The sequence below is a fragment of the Syngnathus leptorhynchus genome, chromosome 1 (assembly GCF_054491065.1).
Source record: "Syngnathus leptorhynchus isolate UIUO chromosome 1, UIUO_Slep, whole genome shotgun sequence".
Lineage (NCBI taxonomy): Eukaryota > Metazoa > Chordata > Actinopteri > Syngnathiformes > Syngnathidae > Syngnathus > Syngnathus leptorhynchus.
Genome location: NC_141195.1, coordinates 13003951 through 13019067, shown reverse-complemented (window position 1 = coordinate 13019067; position 15117 = coordinate 13003951). Strand labels below are relative to the sequence as shown.

General features: G+C 42.5%; 1 protein-coding gene across 1 annotated transcript; it reads right to left on the bottom strand.

Moving 5' to 3' along the window:
* Nucleotides 1–1544: 1544 nt before the first annotated feature.
* Nucleotides 1545–15063, bottom strand: ctnnbip1 (catenin, beta interacting protein 1). Its single transcript, XM_085916409.1, has 4 exons — nucleotides 14906–15063; nucleotides 8397–8511; nucleotides 7916–8006; nucleotides 1545–3525 (listed from the first exon to the last, which is right to left on the bottom strand). The coding sequence occupies exons 2-4, from the start codon at nucleotides 8490–8492 to the stop codon at nucleotides 3467–3469; spliced, it is 246 nt and encodes an 81-aa protein (XP_085772535.1). The 5' UTR covers nucleotides 8493–8511; nucleotides 14906–15063; the 3' UTR covers nucleotides 1545–3466.
* Between the last annotated feature and the right edge of the window lie 54 nt (nucleotides 15064–15117).

The following is a 15117-nucleotide window of genomic DNA, read 5'->3' as shown; positions in this document are numbered from 1 at the left end:
AATTCAAATTCAATCCGACGCTCTGTTCCCGAGAGCCGTGGAGAGGAGAGGTCAGGGCTTGCTCGACTCAACCTGGCATCACCTCACCGTTCACTCGGGCGAGTTCATCCCCGGTTGCTATGGCAACCACACCTGCAGGCATATAAAAGCACACGCGGAGGTGAGAACGAGGTCCCAACACCAAAGCGCTATGAGTAAAGCACTGAATGAGAATTTCTGAGATTCTATGTCAGTCATAAGGCGAGATTTGGTGTGCTTATTGATGTAGAGGAGAGCATCATCATTGTTGTACTAAAATGCCTTACAGCATCAATAAACCATATGTTGTGATTTTAATTTGTGAAATTGTTTTTGTTGTCACTTGAGGCAAGACCACTGTGACCTGTAATTTCTCTTCAGTGACCAAACAGAGTGTAAGCCAGGACAAATTACAAAACACAAAACATTAGAGAAAATTATGTAAGTGAATGAAAAGTCAATGCCACATACTGACCTTCTTGATTGTACTGGTGATTGCGTAATTCGCCTTTGCCAAACGGGCAAAACGAATCATGCAAGCTTTTATGTTTATTGATTGAGTTTTTAGTCAAGTCAAGTTTATTTGTATAGCCCTAAATCACAAGCAGTCTCAAAGGGCTTCCACATATTATTAGTTTAAATTTGAAATGATGAAGCGCTTCAGTCGATTTTTATCCAGCATTATGCCATTTGTCCGTCCCTCCATTCTTTTTACAGTTTGAAAAAGGTTTTTTGTCGTATTAGGGTCATTGAAGACTTCCCTGAGGTTTGAATGACTGTTATTTCAATCATTGGAGCCACGCAAAGTTGCTAACATTTTATTGGACTATTATAGGTACCAAATACAAACTAAATTCAAACTCTTTTGATAATAGAAGCTATATAATGTAGTTTTGGTTATGATGTCCACTATTTTGCACAAAATGCACTGATGGAGGTTTTAAAACTTACAGATGATTAAAATGCATGACTGAATACGTTTGAAAGCCTCAGTAGGCAATGGGTCCCCTGATGCAAAGTTTATGTGCTGCCGAATTCAAATAATGACATCTCCGTATGTGTGTGAGCGGATACAGGAGTGGGAATCCTGGAGGAGGACACAATATCACAAAACCACCTTTGGCTGGTTGCTGGTGAAGAGAAGCATTTGAGCTACCGTCTCATCTCTTAGTCATGAAGTGAAGGGTGGGCCGCAGAGTGCGTGTGTCTGCATGCACAAAGCTTTGTGTTGGCTCTTGACGCCGGCGTGCCTCTCCCTCCTCCGCACTAGATTCCTCTTGGTTTTGCTTCACCCAGTGGGAAGGCACACTCACCAAACAATGACATGAAAAAATATGTACAGCAGAAAGTCTACACACCCCTGTTCATAAACCAGACCAATATTAGTCTGCATCATTTAACTACAGCAATAGTATGAGTTGCACTAAACCGGTCCCTGCGTCCGATTCATCTTGTCACGGAAAGAGAACTAAATGAACATTCAACTCAGTGGTGTTCAAGGAAGCTAAAGAGAGTAGTTACTGTTTCGAATGCCTTTAATGTTTCAGTTGGTATAGGTTTGGAAGCTTTAGATCAAGACATTGTCAGCAGCCAAAACAAAGAAAACAAACAACTAATCAATGATGGCTGAGATTAAAATAATATACAAAGTCCCACCTTCTAAAAAAATGAAAAAAAAAAAAAATCACAGTAAAAAAAATCCAACAGCAGCGTGCGCTCTCTTTTTCTCAGTCACACACACGCATGCTCACACACACCAAAAGGTTGCAGAACAACCTCGATGAGTAAAATGTACAGTAAGACAGCTTCAGAAGAGAGAAAAAAAAAAAAACGATGCATAGACGAATAGAAAACAAAAGTAAACAGATATGTCTTTGTCGTCCCATCTGTTGGCTGTTCACGTTGGCTGGTGAAGACATTAGGAAAAAAAAAAAAGGAATAAGAAGCGCACGACGGTCAAGGTGAGCTGACGCAAAGACATGCTTGACTTTCAAACGTTACAATGACATCATTAAGTTATACAAAGTGTACTCAAAACACATTAAATACAGAGTGTGGCTATAGAAAAGCACACCGATTGGTAAAGATAGGCCGAGTCATATTTTATTTTTCAGTCTGAACACAATCTGTGTATCAAAATGTTTTTGTGCCAATATGCCAATTGATAATAGTGCAAGAAAAACAGTACAAACAGAATGAGCGCACACGCAGTTGTGCTATTTTGGTTGATTGTAGTTAAAAATGACCAAATCGTTTTGATCACTGCAACGATGCGTTTGAGTAACATGAAGCGGTTTAGTAAACAATAAATTACATGTCTGTTTTTTTTTTTTTTTTTCAATGTCTCAATGTGTTACTTAAAAAAAAACAGCACACAATCAGGATTCCCAAGTAACTTTACAATAAACTTTTTTTTCCACGTTGCAATAACAACCACATTTTAAGAATGTGCACCTGTCTTGTAGTGTCTTTTTTTTTCTGTTTCACACGTTAAAAAATAAAGCAGCACAAGCGCAACGTGGGGCTTCGTTTCAAAAGGGGGGGATCCCATAAATCACACCGAATCTGTCACCCCGCCCAATAATTGGCGACTGGTGATGAATGGTGGGCCAGCTGTGAACGTGAACATGCACACAAACACAGGAACGTGCGTGCTCACATACGTATGGACTGCCTGCTCAATTTAGCATGTGCGTTCAACTAAAAGTGAATAAAGGCCATGTGTACTGTTTGTAAAACCATTTTTTGTTCTTGAACAATGAGTATTCCTGAAATGTTTCTAAACCTTTGGCCTTTCGAGGCTTCTGGTTGCACTCGAGCATTGACATGCGTGTTTACATGGGAAGTTTTTTTCCCCCTCTTTAAAACTCCATAGTGTGTGGGCACCAATGATTTTGACCTACAAGAATTCAAACGTGATTTGACAGAACCTGACACACCTCCGTGGTGTTGAGGGAATCTGTGATAAAACTGTGATGGTCAACAACACAAATCTAAACCCGGGTGGAGGAGAAATAATGCTCAGCAGTTGCCACAGATGACGAGATGATGGGTGGACAAGTGAACGCTGCAGTGACTTTATGGCACACATTTCTTAAAGGAGCAGCTGGTGTTTAGAAAGGAGGCCCCCACAGATCAATCATGGCAGTCACCACACGTCGCCGCTTCTCACTTGATCCGCCACGTGAGCGACAAAATAACAAAAAAAAGAAACTACATTTGATGTTCATCCACACAATTTGAGCATCAAGGCCGCCAGCCGCTTTCACGGCTGACCGAGCGCTTGAGCCGCGGCCATCCGCTTTCCTTTAAATTGGAGGGGAGACGGACAGAGCGAGCGTGTCTGCCCCTTCCGGTTCCTTCCTCCATTCTTCAACTCTTCTGTGTTACGTACATATGAGGATTTGGCCGGGGATGGGTGAGGCCAGATGCGGGTCGGGGCTCGTGGTCACTGTCGTCGATCCTCCGTCTCTGACCGCGAGAACGCCATCACTACGTCCTCCGCACCTGTCGGACAAAGAGTCAGACGGGATATGGTTTTTGGAGTCCATCTTTCGGAAGCTCGATCTGTCGTCATGTCCTGCGAGACACGTCAGTTCACCTCCAGATGACCTTGTGTTCTCCTCAAAATAGCACCGTGCTGATGGGGATGTTTTCCTGTGCCCTCTCTCAGATCGTGTTTTCATGCTTGGTTTGTGCTATGACATGCACGATCAGCGGTGGGATCTGATATAGACAGGTTTATGCCTTTCCAAATCATGTCCAATCAAGTCAATTTACCATATGGAGCTGTAGATGCATCGCAGATGATCAGTGAACTCTGCGGTGACTTTATGGCGCAAATTTCTTAAAGGAGCAACTGGCGTTTAGAAAGGAGAGCCCATGACTCATGAAAACATGACTCCATTTTCGGAATAATTGTCAATAGTGAATTTCCACCAATGTGGTCTTCACTATTCAATAATTCACCTATTAGTGGCGGCTATTTTGGAATTAGTTTGCCCAGTTCTGGAATACTTAAATCACCTAACTACATGATGAAGAAATATTGATGGAACTATTTGGTAAATAAACTAACCAAAAAATTGTTAATCACATTCCCGACATACAATAGCATACAAGGATTCAGGTTCCAACATAAACTCCAATTGAAAAGACATTTCTTGTTCAACTCCCGTTCTTGCCTGTATGTTGACGAACCAAATGTTGACATAAATAGCACCGACACTTTTTCAGACACCCATGAAGGAAACCAGCCAGTGACTGGGGGGGGAAAAAAAGAAAGCTGTTATCTCCATAGCCCTCAAGTGCCTGTTGGATTTAATTACTGTGCAGATATCAAAGTAGGCCAGAGACCTTGAGCTTTCGTTTTTATTTGGCACAAACAGCGGACCCTCCTCAACAGAGTCAGACAGACGATTGTATTTCTATATGGAATTGAGGTTGAGCTTGGGGGAGGGAGTTGGATGGGTGCTTTTAATGTGAACTTTGAAGCTACTTGTCTCATGGGAGCTTACCGGCCTACTAAATAAGGTTATGGTAATGAAGTGAACGCAAATAGGCAGCGGCGTGTTGACATTTGTTGTTAAGAAGGCAGTTACACCTCAGGAGGATGAACACGTCAATTTCACAACGACATTTCGGCCCAATTGTGAAGCAACTTGTGCATAATAAAACATTTGACACCGCTTGAGTGGAACGACTAAAAGGACGAATGGAACTAGGGGAGAATGGGCAGGCCGCATCAGTTACATGTTATGAGTCATGTTCGGACCTTGCTCGGCCACAAACAAACAGACATGCACGCCCTTTAATGCACAATAAAGCACTACACAAAGAAGCTGAGGCTTACGCACTGGAAAGGCCGGGCCCCTTAAAGCCGTTGCCAGGCGACAGATAATGGCCAGAATGCTGCAGGCAAAATGCTTTGAGCTTCAAGCACAGTTCAATATCCGTCTGTAGTCCGTGCCCCCCCCCCCCCCCCCCACCTCACTGTATCAAGCTTAACAAGTTGACAATAACAAACAGATAAGCTGCACATTTCAATCATGAATCACAGCTTACTTGATTATAGATCGGTGAAATGTTTCAGAAAAACTACTGACAGTAGCAGACATGAGGGCGGAAGACAGACTTGTCCTTGCAAAACACACCTTCTTCTGAAGCAAACATTTAGGAAGCGAGCCATGAGCTAATAAGTGTATATGTGACTCATAACCAGTACGTTAATGAATATGTGAGCTTCACCGATGATGTTTGTACATGCCAAGACAATGTGCGGAATATTTGTTGAATATTGCTGACCGGCAATCATGAAAAAGGCTGCAGTGGATACACAAACCAAATCAGGATGTAGCGGAACTAACCAAACTGCAATGAAAATGTGGCTACAGAAACACTTAGTACAAAAGCTATTAGGATCAAAGTTATTTACTCCTCCAAATGTGACGACGATTTGGATGGGTTCTTGGGACCACATCGAAGATTTTTTTATGGAATCTGAGGCAGAGGCTGATTAAGGACAACTAGGGTTAGACTGGCGCAGAAAAATCTTTGCAATAGAAATTAAATCGGATTGAAAGCTAAAATGGAGTTTATACATCTTCACAGATTTATTTTTAATTTGAAATTCAGCCTTACATAAGTCTGCATTCCCCCAAATTGTAAAGCAAATATAAGACATTTGACTAACTTCAAGGTTGTCAGGTGAAATAAGAAACCATATTTATGCATGAGGAGATGCCACTGACAGAGAATCAAAATATCACACTAAGGCTGTGTAATTTGCACGCCAGCTCCCTTCTTATTCCAATCCACTGCCGCAGCATGTCGCAACAACACCGAAAGCCCACAGGGGAGCTTAGATTTCCCGAGACAAGTAAAGTTGCTATGGAAACTCCTTTACGAATCTCTCTGCCATGGTTGAGGCAGCCTTGTGTTTCTGAGACAGAGAACTGTTAACTAAGACGAGATAACGAGTTCATTGGGTTTTTCATAGTTTGGTGCGACTTATACTCAGTAGCGACTTATGTGTGAGCTTATTGACATATCTGTTCTTGGTGTTGGATTTTATCAAGTAAATTTTCCCCCAAAATGTGACTTATACTCTAGTGCGACTTATAGTCCGGAAAATACAGTCCCTTTATTTTCAACCTACCTTTATTTTCATTTTGATAATATTATATTACATTATACTGTACATATTGACACCAGATGACAAAACTAAGCACCCATTTTCAAACGTGATGACATAAAAGCCGTCTTCCTCGGCCTGATTAGAATTGCAAAACATTCCGTGTTTGCATGTATGGTAATAAGCCAAATAAAAAGCTGTAGAGGTCTGGATAACAACGCCATGATTGATTCTTTAAGTTTCTTCAGAGGAAGAAACCACAACTTGTGTTAGGGCAGCAGGACAGTTGTGGCCAGATACTGTATACTATATACCTACTGTACTGGGTGCGGCATGACTACATATCTAGCAATGTTCGCTGTGCCCCTGTTGCCCTCTTACTAATCGATGAGGCTATGTCTGACATGACCCGCTATCACACCATAATGAGAACCTGCAGCTATCAAAAGGGATCATGTGACCTTTGCATTTTGTTCTGTAGCCACAATGGATTTCTAACACATCAGCCTATTATTGTGTCATGTTGAAGGGATGAAATCTTGCACTTACAACGTAGGCAACTTTAATTTTCATTCATTATCCCCAAAACTATATTATGAAGTTACTTCTTACAATCAAGTTTCTAAAATGCATGAGTAATGAGTAATTGTCCGATTTAAGTGGTGAGCTGATTAAAAAAAATTGTTGCACAATTAAAGCATATAAATGAGATCAAATCTCAGAATTCATATTAATGAATCAAATCACCTTGATGGTTGGAGCGCTTGTCCTTGAGCGGTGAACTGAACATTTTCAAGTGATTAACGACACTTTAGGAAATTCCATGAGGCCTAATCACTGCACTTTGGATAAGATGAACACCACTAATTATTTATTAGCACACAGTGAGAGTGGGCCGGCAGTCTGCCACCAGACACCAAATGTGTCTTTTTGTGATGTATTATGCATACCCAGCACACCTTTTGCCAGCTGTGCAGGTTCATAAGTACAGAGGGTTTGCCTATTTGCCTATACACACACATGTTATTGTTTACACACACACACACACACACACACACACACACACGCACGCACGCACACACATGTAAGATTATTGTTAACATCCATCCATCCATCCATCCATCCATCCATCCATCCATCCATCCATCCATCCATCCATCCATCCATCCACAAAAATTGTATGTGTCTATACGTCTGTCCGCCTGCATCTGTGTATCCATCTCTAATATGTGTAACACTTGTAATACGACGCAGAATAGCATAAAACACTGCAGCCCATTGAAGGTCTGTGCAAAGTCATGCGTTCTCTCCATGAAACGCCGTGATAGCGTCATCTTGTGGCAGTCTCATGACAAAGGAGTGGTTGGAGCAAAAACGTGGTCAAAAGCGCCATCTGATGGCAGAAATCAATCACAGCAACCATAGCTCACTAAGAAACGACAGTCTATGAATGCTCGGTTGACAGAGGTCAGACTTGCGATGTTGAGAATTCTGTACCGACACATGTGAAAAGCAACCGTTTGGTTAAGCGCACTCAGCACACGGGATGATTCATTCTCCTGCAGTCAGTTTCTTTGCTACTGTGAGTAATCTTACAGTGCTGTTGGGTTGGGAGAGTGAGTGGGGGCTCGAGTCAGGGAATGTGGGAGTTCTGCTGGAGTGCACACACCAGAAAAATGTGTGAACTCACAAAGATGCCAATGTGATGTGAATACCATACGCTGGATGTTCTGGATGTAAGGGTGAGAAGAGCGTGAGCCTTACCCTGATCAATGCTGTGCTGTGGTAGCTGGCTCATCTGACTGTGGACCACACCTGCATAATTCCGGAGAAAAGCCTCTTCACTTGGCGTAAGCTGTAAATAATGTGTCAAAAAAGATGCCATCAGTAAAGTTCCCTTTGACCAAGATGCTGCATGTTTATTATGACGGTTGTACATGTTTTCATATGACACATTTAACACGTCATGTCGCTGAAAAAGATAACCAAAATATTAGAAACAGCCCTCAGTATGAGGCAGTGCTGTTCCCAACTACTCCAAATGCCGAAATATGACAATATTTCAGTTCGTACCTATTTGACAGTGTCGATCAGAACAGTACTGTTTACAAATGCAGAATATGGCTCATTAGGTGGTGCAGATTGAGGTCTCATGTCGTGGCAATGGAGTTCGCACGATCACAACCGATGCAAGCTAATGTAGCCGTAAAATCCGCTCAACATGATCGTTGCGTGTTCTACGTACATTTGATCCCATTTTTTTTAGCATTAGCAGGACCCGCACTTTCTGTTGGATGTACATGTCTTCAGGAGACTTTCCCGGGGCCTCCTCGCGGTTCATCCCCCCTGCTCCTGTGGCTCTGCGTGCACACACACAAAAACAACAATAAAACAGACAGATTACTTAAAAAATAAAACCACAATTAAAAACTAACTACCCCATGAAAAACAAAATACACTTTGAGTATAGTATATAGTAATTTTCATTTCCTCTGCTCACAAGTTTGACTTTGATTCCATTGATTTATTGATTGCAGCAGTTCTATTAGTTTTTACCTGAGGTCTAAATCAATCCTCCATTTTTTTTTCAAGCAAAGTCTTTGCAAAACTAACATCTGTGCACTCAGCATGCCAGACTTACTAACGGTTAGCCAGTTAACAGTCAGCCAATTGTACACTCTATTTGCTGACTCCCACGTCACTCACCAGGCCAGTCTCTAACTTTTGAGGCCACACACACATTTAAAGTAACAGACATTAATGTAGAACGTGAGGACAATAATACCTGCACCTCACATGCACATTTTGTCGTTTAATCCAAAATGATTTTTTTTCCCCCTATCCATTAATCAAAGGACTAGTAGAACAATCAAAATAATTTCTTCTAAAAATATTTGACAGTTGTATGTCACTTGGGATTTTTCCCTTGCGGCCGTGGGGAAATCTTGAAAAGCCAGTGCAAGTCCTGGGGTCTAAATTCTATGAGGACAGACGTAGCATTGTCTCCTTCAGCAAATCATAGCAGCATTCAATGTGTTTATCTCCGAAAGTCGCTTTGACTGGCCACCTGAGGTACTCTAGCAGTAGCATTTAATGTGAATGTTCTTTAACCAGAAATGCATGAGGAGAGGGCTGTGTTCTACAGTCTCATAAATTGATGATCTCACCCCAGAGAACCCAGCCCCCCACCCGCCACCCCCCCCTGAGGCAGGAATAAATCGTTAGAAGCTCTTCAGTAGTCCCAGCTACACAGTTGGCAAAGCCTCATTAATATTTAATGTGAATTTTCCCACAGATCTCATCCTTGCCCGCTCCCTTCCATCTCTTCTACTCGCTCTAACTAATGACCTATTTTCACTGTCAGTCTGCAGAGATGCAAAATATAGGCAAAGAGGAAGGAAGTGGGGATTTTTGTCAAAAGGCGATAAAAGAAATCAGCAAAGCACACCCGCATCAAGGTCAGCTGCTGTCGCATTCGATCCCACCTATCACGCACCTTCATAAACAACCAGATTTTGTGAAATACACAAAAGTCATGAATCGAAATGAAAAATTAGAATATAACCCTGGGAGAGCAGCATATCCGTGTGCAATGATTTGTTCTTGCCTAAGAATTTATCTTCAAGAGCCACAGTGACTCGGCCAGTTCTGGCAATTTAGTTCAGCCTCTTATCTCCATAAAAGGGCCACTAATACATGTTGACAGGTTCTTTGATGCAGGGCTATAGTTAATTGAGTAGTTGGCTCAAATAGGGATGCGAGTACATGGATGGAGCTGCTGTTTTGGTAGCCACTGTGAGCAAGTGAATTGACTATGATCTGATCCCATGCTTCTTTACCAATATCTGTTTCATTCGAGTGTTCCCTTTCACCATTGTTTACATATATTTTAAGCAGAGTGTTGGGTTACAAGTAACCCAAATTGGGTGAAATCACTAATGTAGCACTGGGGATGGCGCAGTTGTACCCAGCGCATTGGGTTCAGACCAACATGGATATCCAAAGAAACTCACATGAATGATGTGATATAATTCTATCTTCCCCCCAATTTGCTAGGTGAAAATAATAAACCCAACCTTGGCTAAAAGTTCCAGTCTGCTCAGAATGCACAGCCACCCAGCCAGTGGAAAGGGAAAACAAGTCATTTATTTTCAAGGATAATGTTTTCAAATGAAATCATTGAACTGTTCTAGATCGTAATGTGTGGTACAATTGAAATTTGCACTCTTATGATATACATTTATTTTGAAAAATGAAGGGAGGGGGGTGTCACTTTTTATCACCGAAAAGTGCAAAACCGAGAAAACTGGGATTAGACGATTCTACAAACATTCTCTCAAATCAAAATTTGATGGCAATGATTGTAAGATGAGCCAACGCATATCACATCATAAGTTATGGAGAGTTATGGATGTAAACACACGCTCCTTGGAAAATAAGCGAAATCGCCACGTTTTCCTGCATCTAGTGAACCATCAATGACGTATAGTCACAAGGTGTTGGCTCGAAACCCTCCTCCTCCTCCCCTAAAAGTGGAACGATTATACAACAAAGGTTCATTAATATTCAAACCTATTTTGAGACGGATAACATTTTAACATCTGCTTTTGCCGGGACAAAAGGCTTTAATGTTTCACATTCATTTTCTGTTGAAAATAGGACGACTGCTTTTATGAATAGCGCGTTTGGATCTGCTTGATGTTGGCACCTGATGTTTGAATATGTGTACATATTTAGAGTCCTCAAAGGAACCAGGCTCCACAATGTCCCGAAGGGTGTAATTTGTTTTCTTGTCCGACATTCGATTTTGGTGATGCAAAATTGCCATTTTGAGCAGAACGGGGAGGACATTCATCCTTTACAACTAACCAGCGCACTGTGCTTTTCTAAGAACTCAGAAAGAAATTGGGCCTCATATTCCACCATTAGAGCTATTTCTAAAGTAAAAAAAAAAAACAATTATATAAAGCAGTGTTAAGAGTATGAATACACTTTTTGATTGAATGACATTTTTGAATCTTTCAAGGACAACAATAAAGGATGCCGTCAAGCTCCTTTGTGTGGGTCTGATAGGTGGGTTGGATATACACTAATCCCTTGAGGGAAGCTCGAATGGGATCAGACACATGCTGCTAATATTCCAGACGGAATCAAAGACGTTCTTTAATGCTGAGCGCGGTCCGACCCCCCCAGCATCCCCATCCCGCCAGCCAACCCCCAAATCCCTTCACCCTTCGTTGTTATGTTGGTACTGAGGCTCTAATGGATATCACAACTCAAGAAAAAAAATCCCAACTGCACGACAACAAACTCATCCCTACACGGGCTTTACTTTGAATGGAGCACAAAGTTGCCATCAGTACATGCACGTATTTAAGATTGGAATTTCCTTTCATTGGATGACTATCGCCTTCTCAACTACAGCAGCATCACTGCGTGGATACATACTAAACTGAAATCATAGCGTGGCAATTATTTTAGTGTTTTCCAAGATGGAAACACTATTTATGAGGCCTCTGTAATGTCCCCATTTGGCAAGCTCCTGCAAATGATACGGTCTTCTTTATTTGCTGAATGCCACAGTAGTGCAACATTTCTAAAAGACAGCAGAACGCTAAATTTAGAACACTATAAATAGCACACGAATTTAGTCATTTATAGCATAGCATTTAGCGTCTTAGTGAGAAGCAGAGGAATTTCATGAAAGATATGAACAATCACTGACTGCGCCGAGTCTGCTTCGGGGGATAACATGCAATGTGATAGGTCCTCCTATTTGCAGAGGGTCACGAAGGGCAAAGAGTGTCACTGAGGCACGGCTCTGTCCACTTGTGCCACTTGGCTGACTCTGCAGCTCACATGATGCACAACAGCGGACTGTGTTGACACAAATCAAACTCCTTCAGGAAGCAGATGCACAGGAAATAAGGCAACAATGAGTCTCCTCCCAAAAGTTTAGTAAGTCAAATTGAGACATACAGACGGTAAATGTCCAGGCTGAACTCTGGATGATCTGCAGAAAAGCAGAGCGAAATCAATAGCTTGAATTTGCAAGCGGGGCGCTCTAGTAACCTCGGCGAATGTGCGGGGAAACTCAAGTAGGCTGCCAGCAAGCATGGTGCAGCGGGTGCCAACTGTCTGGCCCGCTTCTGGAAAGCAGCTATGTGACCACAGGAATAAAACATACTGAATTATGTCCAAGGAAATTTGGACAGAATTCTCTCTCACTGGCATGCTGGCAACCAGCAGTAGAAGAACTCCAAGCTGCTGTCATCTGTGTTTTGGAGTTTCAACTGTCCACGGCTACACGCATTCATTTTCTCTTCCACTCTACCAAAATTTAATGGTGTTTTTTTTGTTTTTTGTTTTTTTACTCTTTTCCGTGTCTGCCGAGGTAATAACTGCTAACTGACTCAATCGTCAGTAGGGCGTGAGAGTCAAATGACACGACACCAGAGGCCGAAGGAAAAGGGGCTGCTTAGACTTAGTGAATGTCGACGGGCTGCCCGTATTGAACGCCACCTCCTCACATGGACTGTGCCTACAACAATGGCTACAGTATTGGCAAACAATGGTAATGAACTGGATTGTGACTGATAAGTAGGTCATGTCTTGTTGTCACCACTTGAGGCATAAACTCAAACAATCTAGCTCAACTGAACAGATCTGCTTCAAAGATGGCTAAGGTGACGCTAGAAAAGAAGCCTTCTTCACATAAGCTCATCTGTAATGGTGCACATCTGGGAGACGGTTTACATGGATTGGTTGATGTTTTAATTCGCAACATGGGCTCTGTAGTAGATGTTGATAATTGCAATAGAGTAGGAAATGATTAGGGACTGAAAAAAGAAATATTCCAATGTGTTGTCTCACTGATTTTATGTTGGAGTATATGCAGGATCAGTCATAATGAGTTTCTCCCAGAGTTCTTGCACAGGGATGCTCAAAGGAACCGCAACAGAAGCTGCAGCCTTTAAGTTGCTCCCTGGGGGTTCGGGCTGAAAGATTTCAAACGTGTGCACGTCGAGGCACAGAATCAAATTCTGACTTGAGAATATGATCTCTGTGCAAGGGAAAAACGCCATGAGCAACATGCAAAGATGTCAGCCACAGAATGGAGTTCGGGCTGTTGTGATCAAATATTTTTAGAATCTATTCTATAGCTTATCCCATCGATTAGTCAAAGAATCTGATTTTATTTATATTAAGGTGATTAATTTGATCATCAGTTTGTTGTCGATTAATTTTGACAGCCAACGCTAAATGGAACCTCTGCAGCTAAATTGGCAGTGGATGCTGACTGACCTCACAAATTTCCAGAAGCATAGCAGAGTATGATTTTTCATGAGTATTAGCTGTTGATTTTCACCTATTCTCATTATTGTTTTGAGACAATGGTGTCTGGTTGTTCAGCCATCTTCGTGGGCTGAACCGTTCGGGTGCATCGCACAGGCCAAGATGGTTGCCTGAAGCCGATGAAGGAAATTGTAATTATGTTCAATCGGCATGTGTTTGGACAAGTTGCATGGAGTCACGAAAGGACCTATGCAGTTTTTGAGCCGATGTAACAGACCACAGGAGGATACTGTATGGCCCGGTAATGTTGACAGGGTGTCAAACGAATGTGCCAAGCCAAGCAGGAGGCTGTGAGCTGATCTGCAGTTCCCAGGCAACTGATAAACAACTATGGTCAACTAAATAATCACAGAATTGGGCCTCCACAAGCCATTCAGTGAGGCTGATGTACAGAGTGAGGCTGACATATTGCGGCACATGAGAACAGCCGTTCGCTGCCAGGAGGGGGGGGTCGCAGCACTTGACCCCATCGGGCCGCCGCTCTCTCCAATGCTCCTGAAAGGATGCCAGCTTCAATACATAAATGGCTGTCGGCAACCTCACATGCAGAAAGCGAACACTGTGAGACAGGGTGGCACAATGCATCCATGCAGGCATGATCCCAAAATAGAAATGCCGAGAAGGAGTTGAGCCATTAGCGGATTCACACAGGAAAAGCAATTGAGGTGCATTTGTGGTTGGAAAAACATGAACACACAAGAGTAAGAGTAAATAAAGTTAAGTGCACTCCTTGTAGAGTTTAAATGTACGTGATCTATTAAGCTGAAATAAAGCCAGTGATTCCCATCTACTGTAAGGTGTGGATTCAGTAAAGGTTGGGAAACACTGGTATTATATAGTTAAAGATACGAATGAATGAATCCAACTTCATTGTTGATGCTGGATAGACATTACTTTTGACTGACAGTTACTTTTGACAATGTCACGCGTTTTACTCGTACATCTACACGAAATACTAAATTAAACTCACAAAACGCGTTTTTTCTTTAAAGGAGAAAAAGGTAATTACAGTGATGGGTTCAAGCGTTCATGTTGCGGGACGTTCAAACTGTAGCAGCGCTGCCGCTAGCATGCAAGGGAACATTTCGGTCAACATTTTGAAACCTTTTTTCCCGATCATGGCATCGACTAGCGTTTGAGTATGACTAAACATTTATTTGTTTACTACACACAGAGAGGCGCCACTTAATGCGCACACAGAGTAAAGTAGCCGATGCTAAGGTGCCATGCTAACTGGCTAGCACGCCCGAGACAAAAGCCTTGAATGCAGAAGTTCCTTTGGGTGCGAACGCCAACCAGGTGCCGCTACTCTGCGCGAGGGGCTAGGAAGCCAGCGGTCTGGAAAACAACCCGAAGCCGCCCACGATCATGTATAGGAAGGAACATTGGTGATCTTACCCCTCCTGGTCCAGCTTTTCTTTCTTGTGCGCTGTGTTTGAATGGAGTGTGTCGTCCTGTTCCGGGGTCACATCCCTCCTGTCGGCGCACAGCGGCTCAACGCAGCGCTCCTGCTGCTGTGTGTAACGTCGCTCTTTAGCCACTTGGGGCGCTGTGAAGCCAGCCCTGCCCACACCTTACGGGCCCCCGATTAATACGAAACTATAAATATC